This window comes from Pelodiscus sinensis, chromosome 3 (genome assembly GCF_049634645.1).
Source record: "Pelodiscus sinensis isolate JC-2024 chromosome 3, ASM4963464v1, whole genome shotgun sequence".
Taxonomy (NCBI): domain Eukaryota; kingdom Metazoa; phylum Chordata; order Testudines; family Trionychidae; genus Pelodiscus; species Pelodiscus sinensis.
In genome coordinates this window covers 116,269,593-116,294,376 of record NC_134713.1, presented here as the reverse complement: position 1 = coordinate 116,294,376, position 24,784 = coordinate 116,269,593, and the positions used below count along the sequence as shown (strand labels likewise).

Here is a 24,784-nt window from a genome sequence, read left to right as displayed (position 1 = left end):
TACTTCCTAGTCAATGAACAACCCAATGTCAATAAACCAAAATCATCACTTTTCTTAATAAGCTTAAGTAATCCATTCAAGGGTCCAAGGCCATACACAGATGATAAGTTACATTGCATGAACAGGAGAAAAATGAAGATTTATTTCCATTCCCTGGTTAGTTAAAAGAGATGTCCAAATACTGGATGTCATCTCACCAACAGGACTTCAAAAGTTGCTTCTTCAGACAATGTATTTTAGCAGCAAACAACAAATACCAAGAAATCCATTTTAGCAAAAGAACATAGAAGAATACCATCTTTACTGACTCAAACCCAACAAACTTTTGAAGTATAATCTTCACAGTCCTTATTTTATTGAATTAAATTAGCTATCTGAGAACATGATTCTACTTTTAGAGTTATACAGTACAATGGCTCAAATAGTTTATTAGAAAAAAAAGGAATCTAAATCTTCAGTTTTCTCCATACAGGAGGCATTTATTCCTTTACTTCCTTCTCATTAAGCGCTCATCCATTCATTTTATTTTTGCAACACCAATCTGATATTTCCACATCAATTAAAAGAGCAAGTTTGAGGTGAAAACCAATTAACTAATATAGCAATGAATTCTGAATATTTCCTGATGAAGCTGAATTCTATAGTTTTTACAAAAGAAATCAGTTACAACATTTTAAATATATCACAATTTATATATTTTAATAAATGGGAAAGCTAAAGAAATTGACATATCTTTAAAGTTGCAAGCATTTCCAAAACTCTTAAAATAGTCACTACTTAGATTTTTTTTTTGGGGGGGGGAGGGAGGAATCAATGAAGGGGTCAAAATATGGTATTTGGTTAACCAGCTGTGGTGTTGCAAATTTCACGTATACTCAAAGCATTTCTTATAAAAAGAACTGCAGAACTAAACTAACCTCGGTCTGCGGTCACAATCCTTTGGTAAGGATGGACACGCATATCGTGCCTTCGAACTTTAGTAGCCACCGCACCTAGTTAAATTGCAATTACCAAGACAAAGTTAGAAAACATTCAAAGGTAAACATTAACAGCAGGTTTAGCAAAATGGATTTAAGTGATCATTTACTACAAAAATTCATTTTAAGAAAGCAACTAGTTAAGGCACAGTAGTTTCAAATCTTAACCTTAATATATGAATTATATCTGTGCAGATTAATATTGCATTTATATCAAACATCCTGGCCTTATCTCTTTAATCCACTCATTTGCAATCCCAAAATTACAGTATTTCATGAAATCTATTAGATCCAAGAATATTTAAGCTTTACTAGTCACATATTCAATGAAGTGCCTTTTTTTGCAGCAGCACTACTTCAAATAATGCCATTTTTAATACTGACAATTTGCTACCGTTACGACCACTTCCAGTTTCTACCATTAGAAAAAGTTTGAAAGCAATTCTTCATGCCTACAGATGTGGTTTTAAATTTTAAGTCAATAAAGTATGAACTGCAATGAATTAGGTGATTAGTAAAGCAAACAGTATAGAACTCTTAGCAGTCAGTATACTACTATACACTCATAAATTATAGCTACTTTGGTAATAATAGAGACTAAACCAAATTAATAGCACTATTTTATTTTATATCTATGTGCAAAAAAAGTGCAAGTAAGTCACTGACTGCTAGGCTATTTTTTCAAGACTGCTGAAACTAAGCATTTGTTAAATTCAGATCTGATGAGGGTTCAGTTAAGACCGTTCTTGAATTCTTAGCCTTTCGTTGGGAAAGCCATACCTACAGATAAAAGGAAGGGAATTAAAAAATTAGTTGCCCATACTGACTTTTCCATTACTACCAACACCAACACCACCACCACCCATTGCTGTAATTTTTAAGGGAACTACATTAAGAAACCTAAATAGTTCAACAGAAAAATGGGCAAAAATAAGCCTATTACTGGTATGCATGTATATGAATTACAACTTAAAACTCAACAATGTACCATTTCAAATCTTTTTGTTCTGTCAGGAGTGAACAAAGTTACTTTCAATTTCATATTAGAATCAGTAATTCTACACTGCCCAGGTTACTTTGTATTATAAATGAAGGGTTTTTTTTTTTTTTTTTTGGTGAAAATTCCTTTTCAGTCGTCAGCCAAAAGGGCATTTGCTTAGATAGCCCTACTTTCTCTCTTGCTCTTTCTTCCCTCCCCCTCCCCTTGTGTGCTTTAAGCAACACTGACTGTGCAGGAAGGACTGACACATATACTAAAAAAGTAATTCCTTCCTTCCCAGCTCTTCTTAAACGAAAATGTTGCCAGAAATTCATAAAAATTCTCTGCAATGCATCAAGTAATTGCCATGCAGTAACAAATTTAATCACTATTTTTTTTACTCATCAATTATGTCAGGTAGAGATATTCTGTATTGGACTCAGCAGACGGCTACGGTGATACCAACTAGAGTGAAACTACCTCAACAGACCCTGTAAGTGCCAGCACAAAGGACTCATAGGTGGAAAAACAATGTGCACAGGATCCAAAATTATCAGTAACAAAGAAAATTATCAGTAACAAAGAAAAGACTGCAAAAAAGGTATAAAATATTACATTGTTACTAATTTATCATTTTTGGATTATTTCAGAAACTAGGCAATAGCAATAAGCTATTCTTGAAAAGGTCCACTGCATTATTTTGACCAATTCAATTTTTTTTAAAAAAAAGACGAGAGCTAAAATTGAAAATGACGAAGTATAAAAGTACACTTTTCTGTCTACAATGCCAAAAAAACCACATTTAAATCTGTACACACACACAGAACATCTAGTAGTATTCACTTAACTGAGCATTGGCTTTTTGTGTTTCTTTCAATAAGATATTGACTTTGAATCTTAGTGTCCAATGTTCATTAGAGACTTTTAGAATTTGTGTAAATCAATAGCTGCTGCTGAACAAACTTTAAAGATCAAAGTCCTATAAGTCAACAGAATCATGTAGCACCAAGGTCACATACAATTCAGTAAAAGAACCAGAGAGAAAAGATTATTCAAATTCTGGGAGTAGGGAGGAGAGAAATTGCATTGAAACAGTTTAATATTGACTGGTTAACTGCATTAAAAACAGCAGATGTATTCTAGCTTTCATCTAGCAAGTCAATGGACTGACATACCAGATATGATTGACATTTCAATCAATTCTATAAAAAATGGTGTCAGTAATTTTTCTAATTCCATTTTTCTCTAGTCTTGTCTTAAAAAGAACCAAGTTTATTTACTGAAACACTTTTTTTTCCCTGTTCAAGACAGATTAATCGGTTCCTGCCAGTGGATTAATTCATCAGATCTATCAATAAACACAGTATTTTTAGTCTTTTCCCCCAAGAATTGTTGGTTACCACAAAATGTACAAAATTAAAAATGATCCCTTTAAGTATTATTCTCAATTTATTTACAATTTAGGAAAGTACAAAATATGTACATTATCTATGCATTTCAATTCCTATTTACTTTTATTCTTGTCTAAAAGATGTTTCCATTTGATAGAACAAAAACTTAAAATGTATTACAATTTGATTAAACACAATTTTGTTTTTAAAAAATTAGAAGTGCTTCAAAATAAGTATTGACCTTTGCAAAACATATGTATTTAGCAATCTATATTAAACAAGTAAAGACTTGAACATATTCAAAGCATTTTTCAAGGGAAATTATCAATCTTTAAAAGAAACAAACTAGGGTCAGAGCTCTCTTTCCAAAACAAAGTTTTAATGAAACAATGACTCATACTTTTCAAGTCAAACAATAGTAAAAGACACAATAAAGCATCCTTAGAAAATTTTCTACAGTTCAGTTAATCATCTCAGTAGAAAAACTTACCTAATACACCACTAGGTTCAATGGGATACTCAAGAATTGATGTCGCTGGTGCCAGTGTATAGGGATACTCATAGGGTGTGTAAATTAAACCAGCTTCAGGTCCTGGAGGAACTATTGCAGCAGTTGGATGAGGAGTTCCGTTTGGCATGACAGCGGTCTGTATCTGTCTGATCAAAGGCATTATGGTAGGGCCAGCTGGCGTAGGAGTACGCAGGGCAGCTGGTGGGAGAACAGGCGCAGGCCCAGTAATAATCCTTGGAGCCTGGGCTGTCGCTGCAAGAGAAAAGGCAAGGGCTGCTACAGTAAGCAAAGAAATTTAGAAGAAAGTATGGAGATAGCAGTACAAAACGTGAAAAGAATAGGAAAAAGGGGAAAAAGTAGGAAAGAAGAAAAATAAAAGGAAATCATTAGTACATGCGCTGATCACACAGTGCCAAAGCACACCATTCAAATGCAAACAGCTTTCCATTTCTCAGTGTGATTAAGTATGAACATGCAAAATAAAAAAAAGCCATTATAAAACAGTGAAGTAGAATTCTAAAACATGTTACACGGCATAAAAGCTAAATTTACATAACATTTCTTTAACCTATGCTTTCAAGACTGTCTGAGATTAAGATGCATGCAGAAGATACATGAAAAATACTGTTGTAGTCATACGTGGAATGTAAATGTAGTGCAACTATAGAATCCGCAGATAGCCACTTATACAGAGCGGTCACACAAAATGAAAAATGATTTCGTAATACTTTTTGCTTACCATAAAATTCTATTTCAAATTTAATAAATATCCCCTTTTCCAGAATCACTGGGATTACAAATGACCTTGTAATTGTGGGTGTCCTTTTTTGACTCTTTGTGATGAGGATATAGGTACAAAAGGTGGTATTTGTATCCCATTTTCAAAAGTATTTTTTTACTTTCATTTTATATTAGAAATTATTTTAGTATACTGTATTTTTCACAGTTTTTCCAGAAAGCGTAGGTTAGAGGAAAAAAGTATTTTAAAAGAATGTGAACCTAAAACATTAAAATTAAATACTGTTTAAAAAGGGTTAGCACTGACCAATGTACACAGGTTGGAAAACTTATCAGGTGGTCAATCCTCAAGCTTAGATTTTACGGGCTTGTCTAAATGCAGAATTCCAATGATTGTACTTAAACAGTACTTTTAAACTGATTTACTTAAACCTGCAGCTGGTTGGAAAATCCAACATTTTCCTGGAAAATATGTCAATGAAAAATATGGCCTTTGGAATTATTCAGAAATTTTTCACATTTTCTGTGGAAATTTCTGAAATGAAAATAAAGTATTTCATGTAGTCTTAAATTTTATTTTGTTGAAAATGAGAAATTTCTGATTTCCAATTTTGCTTCTGGATTTGCAGGCTTCTGTTAAGTCAAAATGAAAAAAATCTGTCACACTTCAAAGTGTCTATTCAAAATAATGTTAGAAATTGTTCAGATGAAAAAAATTGAAAATTTGAAGAAGCTCTAATTAAACTGGCTCCATGGGCACACTTATTTTGGTTTAACCTGAAGTCAATTAGAAACAGTTTTAAGCTCTGTTTGGGCCACTGAAACCAATACAAGTATTCAAAGCGGGGTTGTACCAGTTTAATTAAACTGATTTAATGTCTGGTTTATTAAAAAAATAACAGAAAAATAATAGAAGGTGTAAAAAGTATCCAATCTAGGCCTGGTCTACACATGGCCGGGCTCGACAAATAATGTAATCTACTCGCCTGTGGCGAGTAGACTACAACCCGGAAGAGCCGGCGCAGAGCGATCTGCGCATGGTATAATTATTTTGATTTGGAGTGTTATATTTTAACCACCTATATCAGTAAAAACCTAGTGTGAACATAGTTATACCAAAATAGCTTAACACCCTTTACAAACAAAAAGAAGCTACAATGGTATAAGCCCTTTAATATAATTAAAACTGCAACCCACTAGGCCTATGTCTACAGGCTTTTCTCCAGTGATTGATCCATTGGCCATCGATTTGATCTCCAAACGCTCTCCTGCTGACTCCAACAGAACAAGAAGAGTAGCTGGAGTCAACAGGAGAGCAGTCCCTGCTGACCTTCCTGCACACAAGACACCATGATAAGTATGTCAACTTCAGCTACACTATTTGTGTAGCTGAAATGACATAGTAGATCAAGGGTAAGGACTAGTATAGATAAGCCTGAATTACAGAGTGTAATGCTGGCTTAGCCCTCTACTGCAGACACAAATGTATAACAAACTTTCTGCCAGTGAAGGACCAAACACCTCCTTGAACAACATTAGCTCTGCTAAGTGAAGCACTCTTATTTCTGCACAATTGTATGTATGTGGGGGTTTTGTCCCCACAACTGTGTTGGCAATGGATGTTTTTTCCCTTCATGTCTGATAAATATAGTTTATACTGGAGTAAGTTTTAATTGTAGACATGTTCTTGGGGAGTCATACCTTTTTAACTATACCATTATAGTTAAATCAGTATAGCCTTTGTGAGTAGACTAGGCCAAGAGCTCACGTGTAGACTAATCTGAATTGTGCAAATTTGTTTAGAAAAAGCCTACAATCCACAGATATCAAGTAACTGAAACCTGAGTGTCAGAACCAGGTTTATTATTCACGATGTTCAAAACTGCTATGCTTGTTTTTATTAAAACACATTTATTTCAAATGCCAAAATATACAGTAGGAAGAAAAGCTCTTTCGTTAAGATTAAGTAATCGGCTCCTTTGATTATGGAAAACTTTTGCCTTCACAAAATCTGGGTCCTTCAAAACAGTGAAGAAAGATTTGACATTACTAACAGATTTTAAGGGGGGGGGGGGGGGGGAGGGAGAGAGAGAGAAAGAAAAAGCAGGCCCCTATTCTATCTTAAGCTTTTAAAGATTTAATTAAAAAATTCAGAAATCAGAAAAAAGGTACCAGTCCAATTTCTCTCTCTCTTCAGGTTACCTTAATCAGATCTCATCTGAAGATGTTCAAGTAGTTAAACCAAACTGGTATTACAGCTCTCATTGGTTTGTTTTGCACATGACCATTCATTAAAAATTGTAATATAAATCCACATGTATAAGGGCAATATTTTGCAAATATCAGTATGCCCTTAGTGAAAAAGATGACATGACTGCTTAAATTTGACACCTGTATCTCTGAGAGTAAAGATTTGGGAATTATTTTAAAATCTGAGTTTTTATTAACAAGCTTTTATATTCTAACATGAAGAGTTTATATCAAAGAATAGTAGGCACATGTAACAGGTACTCTGATAACCAAATACATGCCATTCAGTTTCAAGTATAAAACTGTATGTACATGCATGCTCAAAGCAATCTAATGGAATAAGAACTGTTACAAAAGGGCTCATCACTCCACTGATCTCTGTGAACCTGCATGTGAAATTAGTTGAAGAACCACTGAAAAAACAACATTGGGGTAAACATGCAAGCAAGATGACAGGAAGGTATACAATATAGAATATGTTATTTACATTATCTTGAACCAGTTATATTTACTTAAATCTCTCTAAAAAAAGTGAATCTTTCTTCTTTTACAGAGAAATAAAAACCAAAAATTATGAGGAATACAACAGCTTCTACAGTTTGTAAACATAAGAGAGCTGGTCTACATTGAAAAATTACATGGACATAGCTGTCTGCCTCATGGGTGTTAAAAATCCACATTCCTGATAGATATCATTGAGCTGACCCAGTCGCTGATGAAGTTTGTGCCATATTGAGGGAAAATTCTTCTGTCAACCTTATCTCAGGGAGATGGAATGAATACCTGTAGTAATGGGAGAACTCACTGTGTTTCTGTACAAAACATCTATACTGAATTTCTACAGTGGAACAGCTGTGCAATTGTAATGCTTTAAGTGAAGCCACAGCCTTAAAAGCTAGCTTTTAGGGCTGAACTTTGATCAAGATGAAAAAATAAAAAAACTCGCTGAAAAATGTTTCAATACAGACATACTGACAGGAAAAAAGTCAATATGCCTTGCAAAAGTACTAATGGCACTGTCTCAGTCTCTTCAACAGATATGCATCAGTGCATTAGTCAAAAGGAGAAATATTGGGAAACAAAACCTGTGGAAACTGCTTTCCTACTGGCTCCTAGAATTGTGTCATGCTTACGTGATTTGATGTTGGCGTCTCTGTAGGTGCCATTCAGAATTGCAAGTTCCATTAGTTGCATCTTTTTAAGGCTGTCTTCTCCTTCTGCCTGCATACGAAAAATAGGAAAGAAAGTTAGAATAATGTTTTATCAACCAATCCTGTGCATATGACTTGAGAGAGAGGAAAACAGACATTTCTCTGAAGGTGAATGGAAATAAACATTCATATTACACATAAATCTTATGGGAATGTTTACTTCCATTTATCTGAAAGCATTAGAAGTGTAAGTAGCCCTCCAACAATTGATACTGGATATCAGATAAAAGTAAACAAAAAACCAAAAAATTACAAAAATAGAGCTAAAGTTTAAATCTCTGTTTGAAAGATGATTTTAAGATTTTAAATGAAAAGGTACTAACTTCCAAATACCTGTGGCAGATACTTGGTTGGTAGACTAAATGACAAAAAATGCAAATACTAAATTATTGGGGCTTGTATTAGCGTGCTTCATTATGCACAATATTGAATATTACATACAAAGAAATAATTTGGGCAGTTATTCTGATTATGAAGTCTCCAACTGTTAAAAGTCAATGTTCATATCTGCAGCCAGCTTCAAATTCTGGATTCAAATAGGTTAAATATAGCATGCAGGTAAGTTGGTACAAGGTCTATGAAATTCAGCAGTGATGTAAAATGCTGATGTAAACTGGTCACAAAACAAAATTAAGTAGCAAAGCAGTACGACTTGCACTCATTTTGTACTCCTAATTGAATGCCAAACCTGTGTGATCTGAAGGCTGGGGGTTAGAAAGATGAATATACTACAGTTTGAACCTCTTTAGTCCAGAACTCTCTGGCCCGGAAACCTCAGTAGTCTGGAATGATTTTAGTTAGCTGAATGTCCACTTTCCATGGGTGTGGCCAAGTTTCTTGCGGTCCCATAAAGTTTGTTTACAGCTACCAGCCCTAGCTCTCAGCGTTGTGTGTTATTTAGCTCTAATTTACTCCTAAATGTCCTCTAACAGTCCAGTAGGCAGTGAAAGTTTTGGTAATGCTGATAGACAATATTGACCTCCCGTGGTATGGAAAATTCTCTGGTTCAGAACTGGTCAGGTCCCGAGGGTGCCAGACTAGAGAGGTTCAACCTGTAGAAAGTAACTAACAAGAGATTGTATAACAATAAATCAACTTCACTACCTCCAAACTAGGCCTCAGTCATGCAAAACATTTAAGCACAAACTTAATTTTAAGTATAGAATTAATCCTACTGAAGTCAATGTGAAATATTTTGCTGGATTTATCCAAGCACCAAACCCAAATCAGCCCTGGTAAAAATGAGCACAACATTTACTGATTTCAGAAAAAAATTATATTGGTTTATACCTGATCTGGAATTTGGTTCCCAAAGAATATCTAACTATCTTTGTTTTTGTACTCTCACTAAACAATGAACAGGTATAAATTAAATTGTATTGCCATACACACATTTTCCAATTAGGGGATAGCTGTAGTAAAGTGCCATTTTTGTTAGTGTCAGAATTAGGCTCTGAGTCTAGGTCTCCCCTCCATATGAATCTCATGGTCAACAATATTGTTAATTATTCTCACTGAAAAGTAAATGAAGGAAAAAGAGAAGGGGTTTGGATACTCTGTATAACTCAATAACAATAGGTGAAACTTGTAATGTTTCATGTGCTTTGTTCTAAGAAATTGTCTTCTGATATCCTGAAGAGACACTTAATACATTCAGTCTAGTTTCCCAGTGTGTTGAAATGTGATCATATAATAGCTCTAGAATCTTTCTTTTAGTACCTTGCTGCTGTCTAAATGTAAAAGCTACTCATAAAAGTTTGCTTTTTCACTTGCTAAGAAAAAAAATAGTACTTTTGTCTAATCTGCAATAACAAATTTCCCAATATTTATGCCACATACTTGCATTAGCAGAAATACTACCATTTTCGTAACTTACATTCCACAATCCAGGTAGCAAAATACTTGTTATTGAAGATTAGACAGTTGTGTATATTTGATTATAGAATAGCATGCCAGGTCACCACCATATAATTTAACAATGCTTCAATAACTACTACACTCTCTTGGAGATTTAAAGCTGGATGGAATATTGGCAATTTAAACCAAACTGAACATGGTTTGCCCTCCTACATTTTTGTTACTTTATTTTAAATTTCTGCTTGAAAAGAAATGTGATATGTCTACTTGTACGTGGTACTTCACTGTTGTAGGATCTGGAACATTAATGCCACATCAGCAGCTTTTTCCCATTTTAGTTTGAATTTTTAAGCAGTGTATTATGTTCAAAAGAAAAAAAACACCTGAATAAAACTTCAGAAGAACTAGTCACATGGGCATGATTCCAACTCTTCCCAGAAGATGGCACTGTTTATTACATAATGCTATCACCTTTAGGCATAGGTGGTTATCTTATTACTGTATTGCTCTACCTGTACAGTTTAATGACCTGTAGTTGATTATGCATCGTATAACTTTGTTGCTTGCCACATCTTTTCAAACTGCCAAGTACAAAAGTGTTCAGGGCCATTTTGTGTGCCCACACATCCTGTGCTATCAAATCCTCCATTCCAGTTTCATTGGCCCTTATTCTTCAGCTGCCAGAGACTCTAGTAGTTTTAGTGTCACAGTATGCAGAAATGGGCATGTGCTGTTGTCTGACCTGTCCTCTCTCTTCACAGCTGATCAAATGAGACACACTGATGCAAGCTATTTTAGCTCCAGGCATTTCTGCAGGCACTCTGCTGAAGCAATGAGGGGTTGCATCAAGGATACAAAGGCAAACTCTAAAGGGACAGAACGCTACCTGTTCAGTATCTACAACAAAGCCCAGTCATTTGTACAGAGAAGAATCTGCTTTAAGCAAACATCAATAAGGGCACTTAAAGCCAGATTTGCATTTCTTAGTTTAAGCTCAAGTGATTCACTTAAGCCTTTCATGCTCTTAATTCTTCACTGTTACCCTTGTATTTCCCAGGTACAATATAACGTGCTGATTAAGTAATAAAACATTTTAAATGGTACCTTACTTACCTTGAAACATCTCTTTGTAATAAGAGCATTCAAGACTCCTTACTGAATGCAAAAAGACCGAAGGAATGTAGGTAGGAATTTTTAATAAGATACAATATATATTGAGGGAAAGTACACTAAGTCTTGTTTACATTTTGCTAACAATTTCTCACTGATGCTAACTGCAGTTCAGCTACCCCGTAGCAATGTCAGGAGCTACCAACTGCATTTTAAGCAGCATGTCATCTAACTGTCAGAGCAAGTCTAACATGCACAGTGCTAAAAATGCTATCGATAGCTGGCTACTCACTTATAACAGGGATCCCAAAATTATTAGTATCTATGAAGCTGGTGTTAGAAACTGCAGAAAACTTATTTAATCATTTCTGTTGTGAATATAAAAATTTTATGTTATTGCAAGCATCTGAGTTTAGAATTCTTGCCTTTTGGATAGAAGAGGACTAGAAAGAAGATCTTATAAATTATGGTTATTAATGCTATGTTACCATCTCTCTCTCTAATCGGTATTGAACAAATGCCTATAATAGTAAATAGATACTTTTTATGAAATTTTAAAGAAACATAATAAATTACTGACCACCACTAAACCTAAGATTAAGCTGTTTTAGTAGTGTGAGTAGCTGAACTGAAATATCCAGTCATGCTTTACCAACCTCCCAGCCACCCCTCTGACCTACAACTGTTAAATTTTGTGCATGTCCTTCCTCACCACTGCTTGAGGCAGGGTGTGTTGACCATACATTATGAGAATATGCAAATATGCAGAGCAACTCATTAACTAGCTTACAAAATGTCAAATGGAATAGCAAATTTCCCAGCTATGGAGAACACGTACAGGTTGGACCGCCCTGGGCCTTCAGGATATGACTGGTCCCTGATAAGGGATTTTTCTGGACCAGGGGAGGTCATTTCTGGCTGGCTGCCAACTGCCCCCACTGGGCTTCTTGATTCCCCCCTACAGTTCAGCTGAGCCACGTATATCGGGCTTCCCAGCTCAGGTGAGTTGCACATCACCCCACCCCCACATAGCTCTGGGCTCCCAGCCCATCCTGTAGCATGCCAGGACACACTGATCCTGGAACATCTGTGCACCACAGATGTTGCTAGACCAGAGAGTCCCAGTTTACAAAAGGTGCAACCTGTATTAATAAAAACTAAAAAATGCTGCACTTTTTCCTGGAATAATAAAAAAGTTATTCAAACCCTTTATCTTCACATTACTTTCATACAAACAGCTTTATCCATCTAAAGAGAATACATTAAAAAAAAAGAGACGCTCTTAAAAATGCATTTCTGTGACATATTCAGGTATCTGACCAATTCAATGAATATGTGCTGCAGACAATGCCAACTGTAGATATTTCTGAAAAAGTTCAGTTAAAATGCAGCATCTGCAGGAAACAATTTGCTAATGCAGAACTTATTTTTCTTATCCAATGGGCCCCTCTGGCCCAAAAGGGTTTGTGAGCCTATATCTTTCCCTGCATCTGCTATCTACTACTACAGTGAACTAAATTTCAGCTTGTATGCCAGAACTATGAAACTCTTTTTGATACAATATGCTGTGGAATGCTTTTTTTCTAGCTGACAAAGAAAAATGTTCCACTGCAATTCACTTGTAGATCAGTAAGTATTTCAAACATACTATGCACTAGTCAAACATCCTTTACACATGAATGTTTCCATTCATGGGCAAAAACCTTCCATTCATAATCTATAAAGAAATAACCTTAACACAGTATACTGCAGATTCCTAGACGTACACGTGGTTGTTTTTTTTAAACTTCGATTTCAGCCGTGAATATGGGACTTGTAAAAGATTAAGGGTTAAAAGCGGTTAGAATTACTGAAGCTAAAGTATACATGAGTAAAAATTCATTGTACACTTGAAGAGCTACTGCCTTTGCTTGTACTGCTTCAGAGACCTCATTGCATTCTCTCATCGTTTTCTATAGTATCTAAGCGCTGAAATCTTAAATAATAGTCAATAAAATAGGATATGCCGAGAAAGTCATAAGAGAAAAAAGTTTCTCTTTTTAAAGATCTGAATTTGAATACATCAGCAGTTTTGTTTAGTTATTACGTTGATTCATTTTACTATATAGCATCAAATTTCAGATTGACTATCTTTTATGTCTGGCTGCTTTATTTATAAGAAGAAAATGTTAATCAAGTATTTTACTCAAAAAACCACTTTTCAATTTCAATTTTTGTTATTTTCATGTTAACAAAAAACAAACTCTGGCATACATACCAAGACTTGTCACTGTGCACTTTTTTCCTAGATCCAGAAAATAAAACATTTCTCCAGAGGAGTGATTGATCATGGGGGGGACACGAACATGTACTTGGTTATTTTTAAAAAATATATATTACTTACAGGCCTCAATAAGACCATGGATACATTAGAAAGGATGTGCCAGTATAGGAGACTCATTTTGCCCCAGCAGGAACTCTTTTCCAGTTCCCTGAATCTCATGGTGCTTCTCCAAACACCGTTGAGGCTCAACGTAAAATAAATGAACACGACACATCTAAAAACAACAAGTTGTCCTCTGGCACCTTAGGGACTAACAAATTTGATGAGCTAGAGAGAAACAACAGAAACCCAGAATTTATAAGCGATAAAAAGGTAACTGTCAATTGTAGGACCAGTGCTAATGAGGCTAATTAAGTGGGCTGGAAGTGTCCCATACTTACCTTTTGATGTAAAAAATGAGGTGTTAAATTGCAGGGATGACTGGCTTTATAATGTGACATCCAGTTAATGTCTTTGTTCAAGCCCAGGGAAACAGTGTCAAATCTGCAGATGAATGTGAATTCTGCACTCTCTGACATTCATACATCTAAGCACTGTTAGAGAAGCTCAGAATACCATAAGCAGAACTGTAGTGTTTAAAAGGTATATGGGATGGCTCAGTTATTTCTCAATTTCCTTTTCAACACTGAGGCAGACTACTATGCCTAGGCAGACAGGCAAAGATAAATTAGTGTCATTATTTTTTCTAGGCAACACAGCCTGCTTATCTTCTTCAAAGCAAGCTCTCAGTTCAAATGATATGCAAAGAATACTGTGCTATTTCACTTGACAAATTCATTGGTCATAATGTTAAAGATACACCAGGGGAAAAAAGGCAGCATATCTTCTTACATTTCCCATCACCCTATCTGACATAGTTCCATTTAATCATGATACTTGGACTAGCAGCAACATTTTCAAGAGTCTCTTTTTTGTTTCTGTAACAAGTAAAGCAAGATAAGGTACAGAAAAACAGTGTGAATCACATTTTTATAAACTGCGCGGGAATACACTGGAACCTAGACTTTGTCTTCTCTATTATGAAGAGAATGAATCCTAGAGGGCCACGGAAAGGAAAAAAACAACCTCAGTGTACATTCTCTGTGACCTGTGTAAGTAGATTTGCTTTGTACTGACACTCCTTCAGCATGTTGCAAAAACATTAAGGGCTCATCTTTAAATTCCACAGTTCTTGGCATGAACAGCAGTTTGGCCCTTCATGCTAAAGATATACTGCCATATGCTCTGTAACTCACTAAAACTTCTGAACAGACCAATCTTCTCCTCCCCCCACTTGTAACAAGAGAGAGAAAGAAAGAGAACACAAATGTATAGATACCACGTGTATTAAGGGACCTTAGTCAAAACTTAGATCAGTGGTCTCCAACCTTTTTAAGCACAAGTTCACTTTTTGAATTTAAGTCAGTCCAGGATCTCTCTCAAACCCAAATACCCCTGCCCCGCCTCCTTCTCCGAGACCCCACCTTCCTCACTTTGTGAAGATGGAGCACAGGAGAAGGGGATAGAGTGACATCATCTTCCCTACCCTGCACAACAAGGAGGCAGCTCCAGGGGTCTGGGCAGGAGCAGCAGGGCAGTGGGGGAGGGGCAGCTGAAGTGCTGGCACTTGATAGTTTCCCTGCCAAACCAGTCAGGATCACCTGTCGGAGGCACCAAGATCTACTGGTTGGTGACCACTGACTTAGAAGAAGATGTGTCTTTCATAGCATGTATAGAGAGAACACTAACTTGAAAGCTAGAAAGTAAAAAAAAAAATCTACATACACTGCGTCTACTCAAAATGTTTTCAGAACAATCACTCCACATTCTTTTAATAAAGATCCAAATTTGGTAACTAACTAGCATTAATATGATCTAGATGATCCTCCTGCTTATCAAGAACATAGCTAGAGACCTCCAAAGTTAAACCTTTGTTCTGATTTATATGGAGGTCAATTACCTGTAACTGGAATTGTTTGAGATGTGTGGTCCGTATGTGTGTTTCACATGTGTACATATGTGCTTCATGTACATGAAACTGCAGATTATTAGCAAATAGTTTCCATTGTATCGCACCTGTGCATTGCTTTGAGTTCCTCTTTTTATTGCAAATGAAATAAGATCTGAAGCAGAGGGGAAGGAAGGTGAATAGAAGAATTTAGATAGAGACTGAATGAATCAACCAGATATCCAATTAGTCTCTGGGCAGACAGTGCTTGTCCTCATAATCACTGCTATAGTGACAAAATAGCCTTGTTTTCTCTGAAGACACCATCTAGTTTATTCCACAATGCTCAGGAATAAAACACCATGTTGATCGCCCACTTTCTGAAGAAGTCTAGCATGCCATTACTCAAACAAGACTACTCAAATCAATCTTCAATTATAGGGACCTACACAAACAGGCATGAAGATCTCCGTTTACAAGGCAGTTGTAACCCCCACCCTTCTCTATGGATGTGAAGCCTCGATAACCTACATCTCCAGCGGCTAGAGTAGTTCCAGCAGCGCTGCCTCAGGAGGATTCTCAGGTTCAGCTAGGAAGACTGACGCACTAACATCATCAGGATTCTCTGTGCAGCCAACATCAACAGTGCAAAAACGGAGGTCATGAAATTCCAACTCTACTGGGATGGCCACTGTGTACACATGCCTGATACTTGCCTCCCAAGGCAAATACTCTGTTCTCAGTTTTAAGTCAGGGAAGAAGGGCAGCAGAAGTGTTTTAAATAAATACTGAAAGTATATGTTAAGGGAGACTTCAATCCAACAAACTGTGAACAATTGGCGGGGAACAGAATACAGTAATGCCACGCCTACATCAAGCCACAGCTCACTTTGAGGAGAATAGAATTGCTCTTAAGGCAGAAAAGCAAAAGAAGAGGAAAGAAGGGCATAATAAAAATTAAATGTTAAATGTTAGCAAAATTACATGTTATAAAATGTTTGCAATATAAATAGTAGTATGCTTGCGATTCTCTGCCAGCCAGCATTTCTGGTTACCTGAAAGGAACAGCCTCAGTGCCATTGGTGAAGATGCATTGGCAGAAAGACCGGAATAATCGTAGTGATTAATTATAGGACCATATATTATAGAGCGTGTTGATGTAAGTGATAGATGTTGCAGAACTCTGCAATTTGTAATTACAAATAGTGCTGTAGTTAGTAGTGATAGTGTTTGGGTATGAATGAAGAATGTGTATGTTAATTAGGTAAGTTCAAAAATCATTTGTAGGCTCAGATGTACCAAAAGGGTGAGTGAGGACCTTGGAGGTGCTGGAAGATCATGTAAATACTCCTGTCATGATGAGAGTAGATTGATGACGCTAGAGTGAAGCAAGCGTCCCCCACCCCCCTTGGGAATGGACAGATAACCTAAAGCCCATATGGGATAATTCCCTGAAAGCTCAAATGTTCAAAGATGATAAATATTTGTGTAAATATGATTGATTGCAACACCCATAGACTCAAATGAGAGCTAAGGACTATAAGAGCAAGCAGCTTTGCAACGATTCTCTAGGTTCATCCTGCCATCAGCCTTGGAGCATCAGAATTGTGACCGAGAGAACAAGGGCACGAACTAACCACTAGGTTGGTCCAAGCTCTGACAGCATGAGCATACATGTGGATATGCATATGCTGAGATATGCATTATGTTCTCAATAATTATGGCACATTACTTTCCACCCCAAAAATACCCCATGGGTTTCTTATAAGAATGCCACTACAGCCAACAACTGAGTCTCTTCCAAGATTATACCTGTCACTTCTGTGGGAGAATCTGCAGCTACCACAGAAGCAGAACTCCTGTGATAACACTGTTGCATTCAATACCATCAGGGATTAATGGTTTCTCATGGTAGACGCATTTAGATTAACTCTGCTTTGAAGCACTCACTGCTCAGGACATTTCTGTTGGCACTAATTTTGTAGATCCAGAACTGTCTTTACTTCGGAGCCCCTCAAGTTTTTAGGCATTAGAGAGGAGCATGCCTTTGGAGGTCCCTATTTATTTTGGGTACTGTATCTCAGTGCTATTGGTGCCAACGTGAAGGAGTGCATGGAGGATCTCCTCTGGCTGATCAAGAGGCTTTGTGGGGAGAGTCAAAATGACTTTCTTAGCTATTCTTTCTCTGGAGGTTGATGGCTCTGGAGCCTATTTTCATCCTGGAGAGGGCTCAGGACCAGAGTCACATGCCAGTTTAAGGGCACACTCCATTAGGAAAAGTGTTAGCTTTGCTCTCAGTTCTTCCAGCATTTAGTTTTCAGCTGCTGGCAGAAAATACACTACTGCAGAATGACTCTCTGAGAGTGTCCATCTGTCGTGGGAATTGCCTCACTGTAGAATAGGCACCTTTTGAAGCCAGGGGCACTGGGCATGCCCCAATGGGAGTGATCATCTGATCATACAACAAAGTTTAGGAAAAATGGATTAAAAAAAAAAAAGAGGGAGCCCTAGAAGTATTGCAAAAGGAATAGCAACTTAAACTATATCCTATTAAATATAAATTGAAGTAAACAAACAAACTGGACTATTACTTTCTCGGTACAAGGATAGTTGAGAAGTAACTGGGGGCGGTTTGCTTGTGCAATGCTAGGAAGTCTGACTCAGACCATAAGAAAGGAAAGGTGCATTTGCTAGTTAAATGGATACTGCTACCTACGTTCTCCAATTAGACACACAAGTACAGGGACAGTGGATTGCCCATATGGGGATTACTTTAAAAGTTTTTTAACCCAATTATGCATAATGTACTGAGTGATTTTTTTTAAAAAACGGGATGAACTAATAACCAGATTCAATGAGGTATCATACCACCTACACACAGGTAGTGGTTGGAAGCTTTTTCACATATAACTCTGCCAATACAATCCATATACCACAATATGTGTGGTATAAAAATCTGAATACAACAAATTATGCTTGACCTGTGCAACACCAATGATGGTATTCTAGTCTTGGATGTCTTTTGAACAACTGCACGGATGTAGTATCATGAAAAAAAATGGGGACAGATTAATTCAAAACACATTTAACTTAACCTACAATTAAAAGCTTCAGAGGGGTAGCTGAGTTAGTCTGTAACAGGAACAACTTTTAAAACAACAAATAGTCTAGTAGCACCTTAAAGACTAACAGAACATGTAGATGGTATCACAGCACTCCGGTCATCTGAAGAAGTGGGTTGAGCCCATGAAAGCTCATGATTGTTAAGTTTTTCTTAAAATTAAAAGTAACCAAACTCCAAAATCTACAAGCAAACGAACACCTACTAGCAAAAAAGAGGTTAATTATTAAAAAAAAAAAAAAAAAAAAAAAAAGGACTACTTAAAAGGTGGTTTGTTCATAAAAATTTGTGATGGCCCACTACAATTAAATATTTGCACATAAGTCAATTCTGATCCCATTGTCACATATATTTCTTTAACCACTCAAGACTTTATTATTAAAGGGACAGGTATATCTGCATTGACTGCAGATGAATCTTCCCCTTGGTGTAGCAAGACCATGAAAGCTAATTTTTCAGTTCATTTTTTCTAAACTAGCATTTTGGTGCAAACATTTCACACTCTACTGCCATCTATCTTCCAGTGAATTTTGCTGCTTTCCTCTGTGCAGCTGTTTTAGTATATTAATAGAGTCATTGATTCTCAATATGGTACTGGAATATGACCAAGTTTATAGATCCTTTTGGGTGGCAAAATTTACAGATTTTAATCATATTTCCACAGAAAAGGCAAGAGATATTTTATTCCAGATGCAGATTAATGAACCATCTGGCAATCCTATCAATATATGGAAGCTAGCTGTCATAACAGTACTCCATAACATCACTCTTCTCAGTTACAGTTGCTATCATATAGACTTGGCTACATGGTCAGCAAAAGGTAAGCAGGGATGAGGAAGAGTGGGAAGGAATATGACATAATAATTTAAAACATTAATAACTAGAATAAATATATTTTCCTACTGTCCAACCAAAGTTATTTGGGAAAATTTTCAATCTTTTAAGATATTTAATTGTGGAATTTAATTCTTTTGTCTAGATTTCCCTTCTTTTTCTGCATACAAGATATGTGGTAGTATGTAGATTCTATGTTTTGAATCTTAATTTCATTCAGACAGAGGTATTTTTTGTTTAGTATTTGTAGGCACAAAAGTATATGAGTAGCTCAAATCTTAAATTTCTGGCATAACTGGGGCCAATACAAAAATCTGAAAGATGAAAAATACCTCTGATGCCCAGCACATGAATCTTAATTCTAAAAAGTTATAAAAATGTGAAAATTACTGAAAATTCACATTTATTTCCAGATTCTTAGAAAACCACGAACATTCTGCCTCCACAATACTTTACTGAACAGATACGTACTATATACATTTTACTGGTTCTCAATTTAAACAGCATAATTAAAAAACATCAAAATAAGCTATTATAAAGAATATTTTAAATAAATGTGTATGTCCTATTTGTCTTCAATGTTTTACTGCTCTGTAACAGTTTATGAATACCAGAATGAGATGATGGTACTGTTTCAGCTGCCTACTCACAGCTCATCTTACAGCTGGCTAAAACCTGCATTCACTCAGATTAAAAATACAGAGTACTTTTAAATAAAAGAATTGTTTGCCCTCTCTTTAGGGGACAAATATGCCAATCATATGACCTTCTATTTGAAGGCTCAAGCTGCTCAAGGCACTGTGTTGCCAGGGAGAAAGCTTTATTGAGCTTTCTTTTCAGCTCCTAACAGACTAGCCAATGATTATTTTCCAGAGAAAATCGTGTGAACTCAAAACTGCCTAACTCAGGCTGTAAACAAAGAGCCTTTGAAGAACACTCCTTCTTGAAAGGGCTAGATGACTGCACACTCATGTGACCAGCTAACTACATTCCGTTATTTTTAAATGGAGCTGTAATCTGTGCCTCATTGTCAGCAAGTAACCTTTCAAAACACTAGAATGAAAAACTAATATTCCTTATATAGTGAATTCTCTTACTTTGGTTGTATGGCTCTTCCTGAGCTGTAATATTATTTTATCTATCTACTGATTTATTTAGCTAATATTATAATCTAATAAAAGCAAAGTTCAGATTGTTAAGAACTGGAAAAATCAAGAAATTCAGTTAACTTTGAAAACTAATTTACATTGTCCTACAAAAAGAATTAGAGTAAGATGTGGATGTCTTCTCTGCTGGTTTGAATCATAACTTTAAAGTTGTTTCTATATAAATTTGGCATTACGTAGAAGTACAAGAAAGTTCTAACAAATGTATCTAAAAGACCTATTTGAAAATGAATGTATTTAGACTTTTTAAAAAATGTTTACTATGAATGCTATTTTGGATATCTCCAAAACACAAATGTACAACTACAAGGGCTCATCTAGATTACGTTAGAGTATCGAAAGAGGATATGCAAATTGTGGGAGTTTGCTTTTCTTCCAATCTCACTTTCGAAAGCGGAGCTTTCATTGTATAATACACAATGTAATTATAAAACATTTTTAATGTGTACTTTTTTAGCCTTTCTTGTAGTGATCTTTGCATGTGATTGCAGGATAAATATGCATTTAAATATGAAAGTTAGTTTAAGTTTGATTAAGGAAATACATGTTTTGTAAAGAAAGGCCCTGACTATCTTATACAAGGAAGACCTTGAAAATAGTAAGTTAAAAAGGCAGAAGGAATGAATTAGGGAAGATGTCTGGTTAAAAAGAATAACTAATGAGATAAGGGAAAATTTCTAAAAAGAAGGCCTCTGATTGTTAGGAGTGGGTACATCTGGTTTAAAATAAGACAGAATAAACTTGTCTTAAATGACCCAGAGTGGAGCTTCCCAACCTACACACTTATCTGAAAAAGTAAGGACTATGTAAATGCAGGAGTGAAAAATGTTGGTTAGGAAGAAGGTGGGGATGAAAGGCCTTGAGAAGAAAGAAGAAAAATGGAAATGTGGGTGAACTGTCTCAAACTGGTTTTATCTGAAGTTAGTAAATGACAATGACAGCATTTGTTTGGGTATAAGGAGTTAAGAATTTGAAGGGTTCTTTGTCAGACCCTACCTGATTATGCCAGAATGAGACATCATCCTTAGGTCTGGCCTATCTGATCACATGCTTATGAATACTTTTCAGAGGTAACTGTTAGTCTGTATCAGCAAAAACAAGGAGATTGGTGGCATCTTAAACAATTGTATTATGACATGCAACTCACGAAGGCTTATGCCATAATAAAATTGCTAATCTTTAAGGTACCACCAGACTCCTTGTTTTTATGAATACTTTGTTTCTGTATTGAGTATAGTGACTAACTTATTACACAAAAGCTTCAGGAGGTAGCCAACTTAGTCTGTACAGGATAAACTTAAAAAACAACAAATGGTCTGGTAGCACTTTAAAGACTAACAAAACATGTAGATGGTATCATGAGCTTTCGTGGGCACAGCCCACTTCTTCAGATGACCAGAGAGTCTGACGTCCAGAACTAAAATAAATAGAGGTGAAGAGGGGGAGGGGAAGAAGGAAAAAAATGGGAGTAAAATTTGCACCTTATAGAACACAGTGCAAAGACGAATTCTAGGATACAAGTGGAGAAAAAGGGAGTTTTCCTAGGTAGGAATGACAGAAGAGAATTTTATAACCTGATACAGCTTTGGAGACAGGTGCATAAGGTAGCCAACAGCATCAAAGAAAACAAAGGTTGAGATTAATGGATCTAAAGATCAATCAAAATACAGGTAATTAACTACATCTGAGAAGTTTCCATACCATGCCCCCACATGAAACTCAAATAAAAAACAAATAAGAACACTGTTGTGAGAGAAGGCCACTTTAAGCACTTTCAATAAAGCTTTAATTTATTTAAATAACCAACTTTAATCATAAAGTTGGACGTGGTATACCTAGACTTTAGTAAGGAACTTGACATGATCTCGCATGATCTTCTTACTAATAAACTAGGGAAATACAACCTAGATGGGGCTACTGTAAGGTGGGTGCATAACTGGCTGGATAACTGATCTCAGAGAGAAGTTATTAATGGTTCACGGTCATGCTAGAAGGGCATAAAAAGTAGGGCTCTGCAGAGGGACTGGTTTTGTTCAATATCTTCATCAGTAATTTAGATGACAGCATAGAGAGTGCAATTATTAAATTTGCAGGTGATATCAAGCTGGGAGGGGTTTGCTTTGGAGGATAAGGTCAAAATTCAAAATTATCTGGACAAACTACAGAAATGGTCTGAAGTAAACAGGATGTTGTTTAATAAGGACAAAGGCAAACTAATCCACTTAGGAAGGAACAATCAAGTTCACACATACAGAATAGGAGTACTGCAGAAAGGGATTTAGGGGTCATAGTGGACGACAAGTTAAACATGAGTCAACGGTGTGACACTGTTGGGGGAAAAAAACCCCCACATGATTCTGCGATGCATTAACAGGAGTGTTGAGAGCAAGACACAAGTAGTCATTCTTCAGCACGACTCTGCACTGATTAGGCCTCAATTGGAGTATTGTGTCCAGTTCTGGGCACATTTCAAGAAAGATGTGGAGAAATTGGAGAAGATCCAGAGAAGAGCAAAGAGAATGATTTAAGATGTAGAGAACATGAGCTATGAGGGAAGACTGAAAGAAAAGAACGATTACTTACCTGTAACTGTTGTTCTTTGAGATGTGTTGCTCATGTCCATTCGAATTAGGTGTGTGCACCGCGTCTTCCGGAGAGTTTTCCCTAGCGGTACCCGTAGCGCCGGCAGGGCGCCCCCTGGAGCGGTGCCGCCATGGCGGGGCATAAGTACCCCTGCCGGTGCTGCCCCACCTCAGTTCCTTCTTGCCGGACACTCTGACGAAGGGGAGGTAGGGTGGGAGTTGAATGGACACGAGCAACACGTCTCGAAGAACAACAGTTACAGGTAAATAACCGTTCTTTTCTTCTTCGAGTGGTTGCTCATGTCCATTCGAATTAGGTGACTACCAAGCTAACCCACTTCAAGGAGGAGGGGTTGGAGCAGTCAGAAACACAAGTCCACGAAAAGTTGAACCAATCCAAACAAATTTATTCAATCAAGCGAACACAGAAAACTTGCATAAAGTGCAATGTGACACTGATAAACCAAACATATTTACAATACAGAGCTGAGGACTGCAGAGCCCACCCCTGCGTCCTGCCTGGCCTGTTGCGCCAGCGCGTAGTGCGCCGTAAAGGTGTGGAGTGACGACCACGTGGCCACTCTGCAAATTTCAGTGATTGGAACCTGCGCCCCAAACGCTACAGAGGACGCCTGCGCCCTGGTAGAATGTGCTGTAACACTCCCCGATGCAGCCTGGGACCCAGTTGGACAACCTCTGGGTTGAAATGTGGAGCCCTTTCACCCTGTCTGTGACAGCAATAAAAAGCTGCTGAGACCTGCGAAAGGTCTTTGGTCCTATCAATATAAAAAGCTAGCGCACGCCTAGCATCCAGGGAATGGAGCACCTGCTCCTTGGGTGAGGTATGGGGTTTAGGAAAGAAAACCGGGAGATAAATTTCCTGAGACAAATGAAAAGGTGATACCACCATGGGGAGAAAAGCCAGATGGGGGCGGAGCCTCACGTTATTGTCAGAAAACACCAGGTAGGGCAGATTTATAGTCAACACCCTCAATTCGGAAACCCTGTGAGCCGACGTAATGGCCACAATGAATGCAACCTTCCAGGAGAGGTGCTTCAAAGAACACGTAGCCAGCAGCTCAAAGGGGGGGTGACATAAGTCTAAACAACACGAGGTTGAGGTCCCAAGCTGGGAGAGGGGGTCTAACCGAGGGTTACAACTTATCCAAACCCGTAAGGAACCTTTTGACCACAAGGTCAGAGAACAGATAAACTCCTGCCGAACCAACATGGAAGGCCAAGAGAGATGCCACATGGACTTTGATAGAGGAGATAGAGAGGTCACTAGACCTAAGTTAAAAAAGATATTGCAAAATGGATGGGACAGGGGCACAGGATGGGTGCACTCCCCTGCAGGACGCCCAAGACGAAAAGCGCTGCCACTTAGCAGCGTACGACCGTCTGGTAGGTGGTTTCCTACTACTTAGGAGCACCATCTATACCTTCTGGGAACATTCCCTTTCTGGTTGGTTCAACCATGGATAAACCAGGCCGTTAGGTGTAGAGTCTTGAGATTCGGGTGAACCATGGTCCCCCCCATCCCACAGCTGGGTTAGGAGATCCCGGGCTGGCGGGAGTGCTATCGGCTCCTTGGTGGACATGTCCACCAGTATGGGGAACCAGAATTGTCTAAGCCACCTGGAGGCTATCAGGATGACCATGGACCTGAAGGTCTTGACCCTGGTCAGAACTCTGGGAATTAGGGGAATGGGGGGAAAGCATAAAGGATGCCCGTCGGCCCCGTGACCATCAAGGCATCCCCCCAGGAGTGTTCCCCCAACCCCAATAGGGAGCAGTAACTCCGACA

The 24,784-nt window shown here is 37.3% G+C and overlaps 1 protein-coding gene across 12 annotated transcripts in view; it reads right to left on the bottom strand.

Annotated features, from left to right (window-relative positions):
• QKI (QKI, KH domain containing RNA binding) overlaps nucleotides 1–24,784 on the bottom strand; it is a 265,388-nt gene that overhangs the window by 9,081 nt on the left and 231,523 nt on the right. For 6 of the 12 annotated variants that reach the window (XM_006115173.4, XM_006115169.4, XM_006115175.3 and 3 more), the window contains 3 exons: nucleotides 7,980–8,067; nucleotides 3,838–4,134; nucleotides 918–992 (listed from right to left, as the gene is read on the bottom strand). In XM_006115173.4, the coding sequence (XP_006115235.1) occupies nucleotides 918–992; nucleotides 3,838–4,134; nucleotides 7,980–8,067 (460 nt within the window). The other 6 variants (XM_006115171.4, XM_006115174.4, XM_006115170.4 and 3 more) reach the window with 5 other exon arrangements.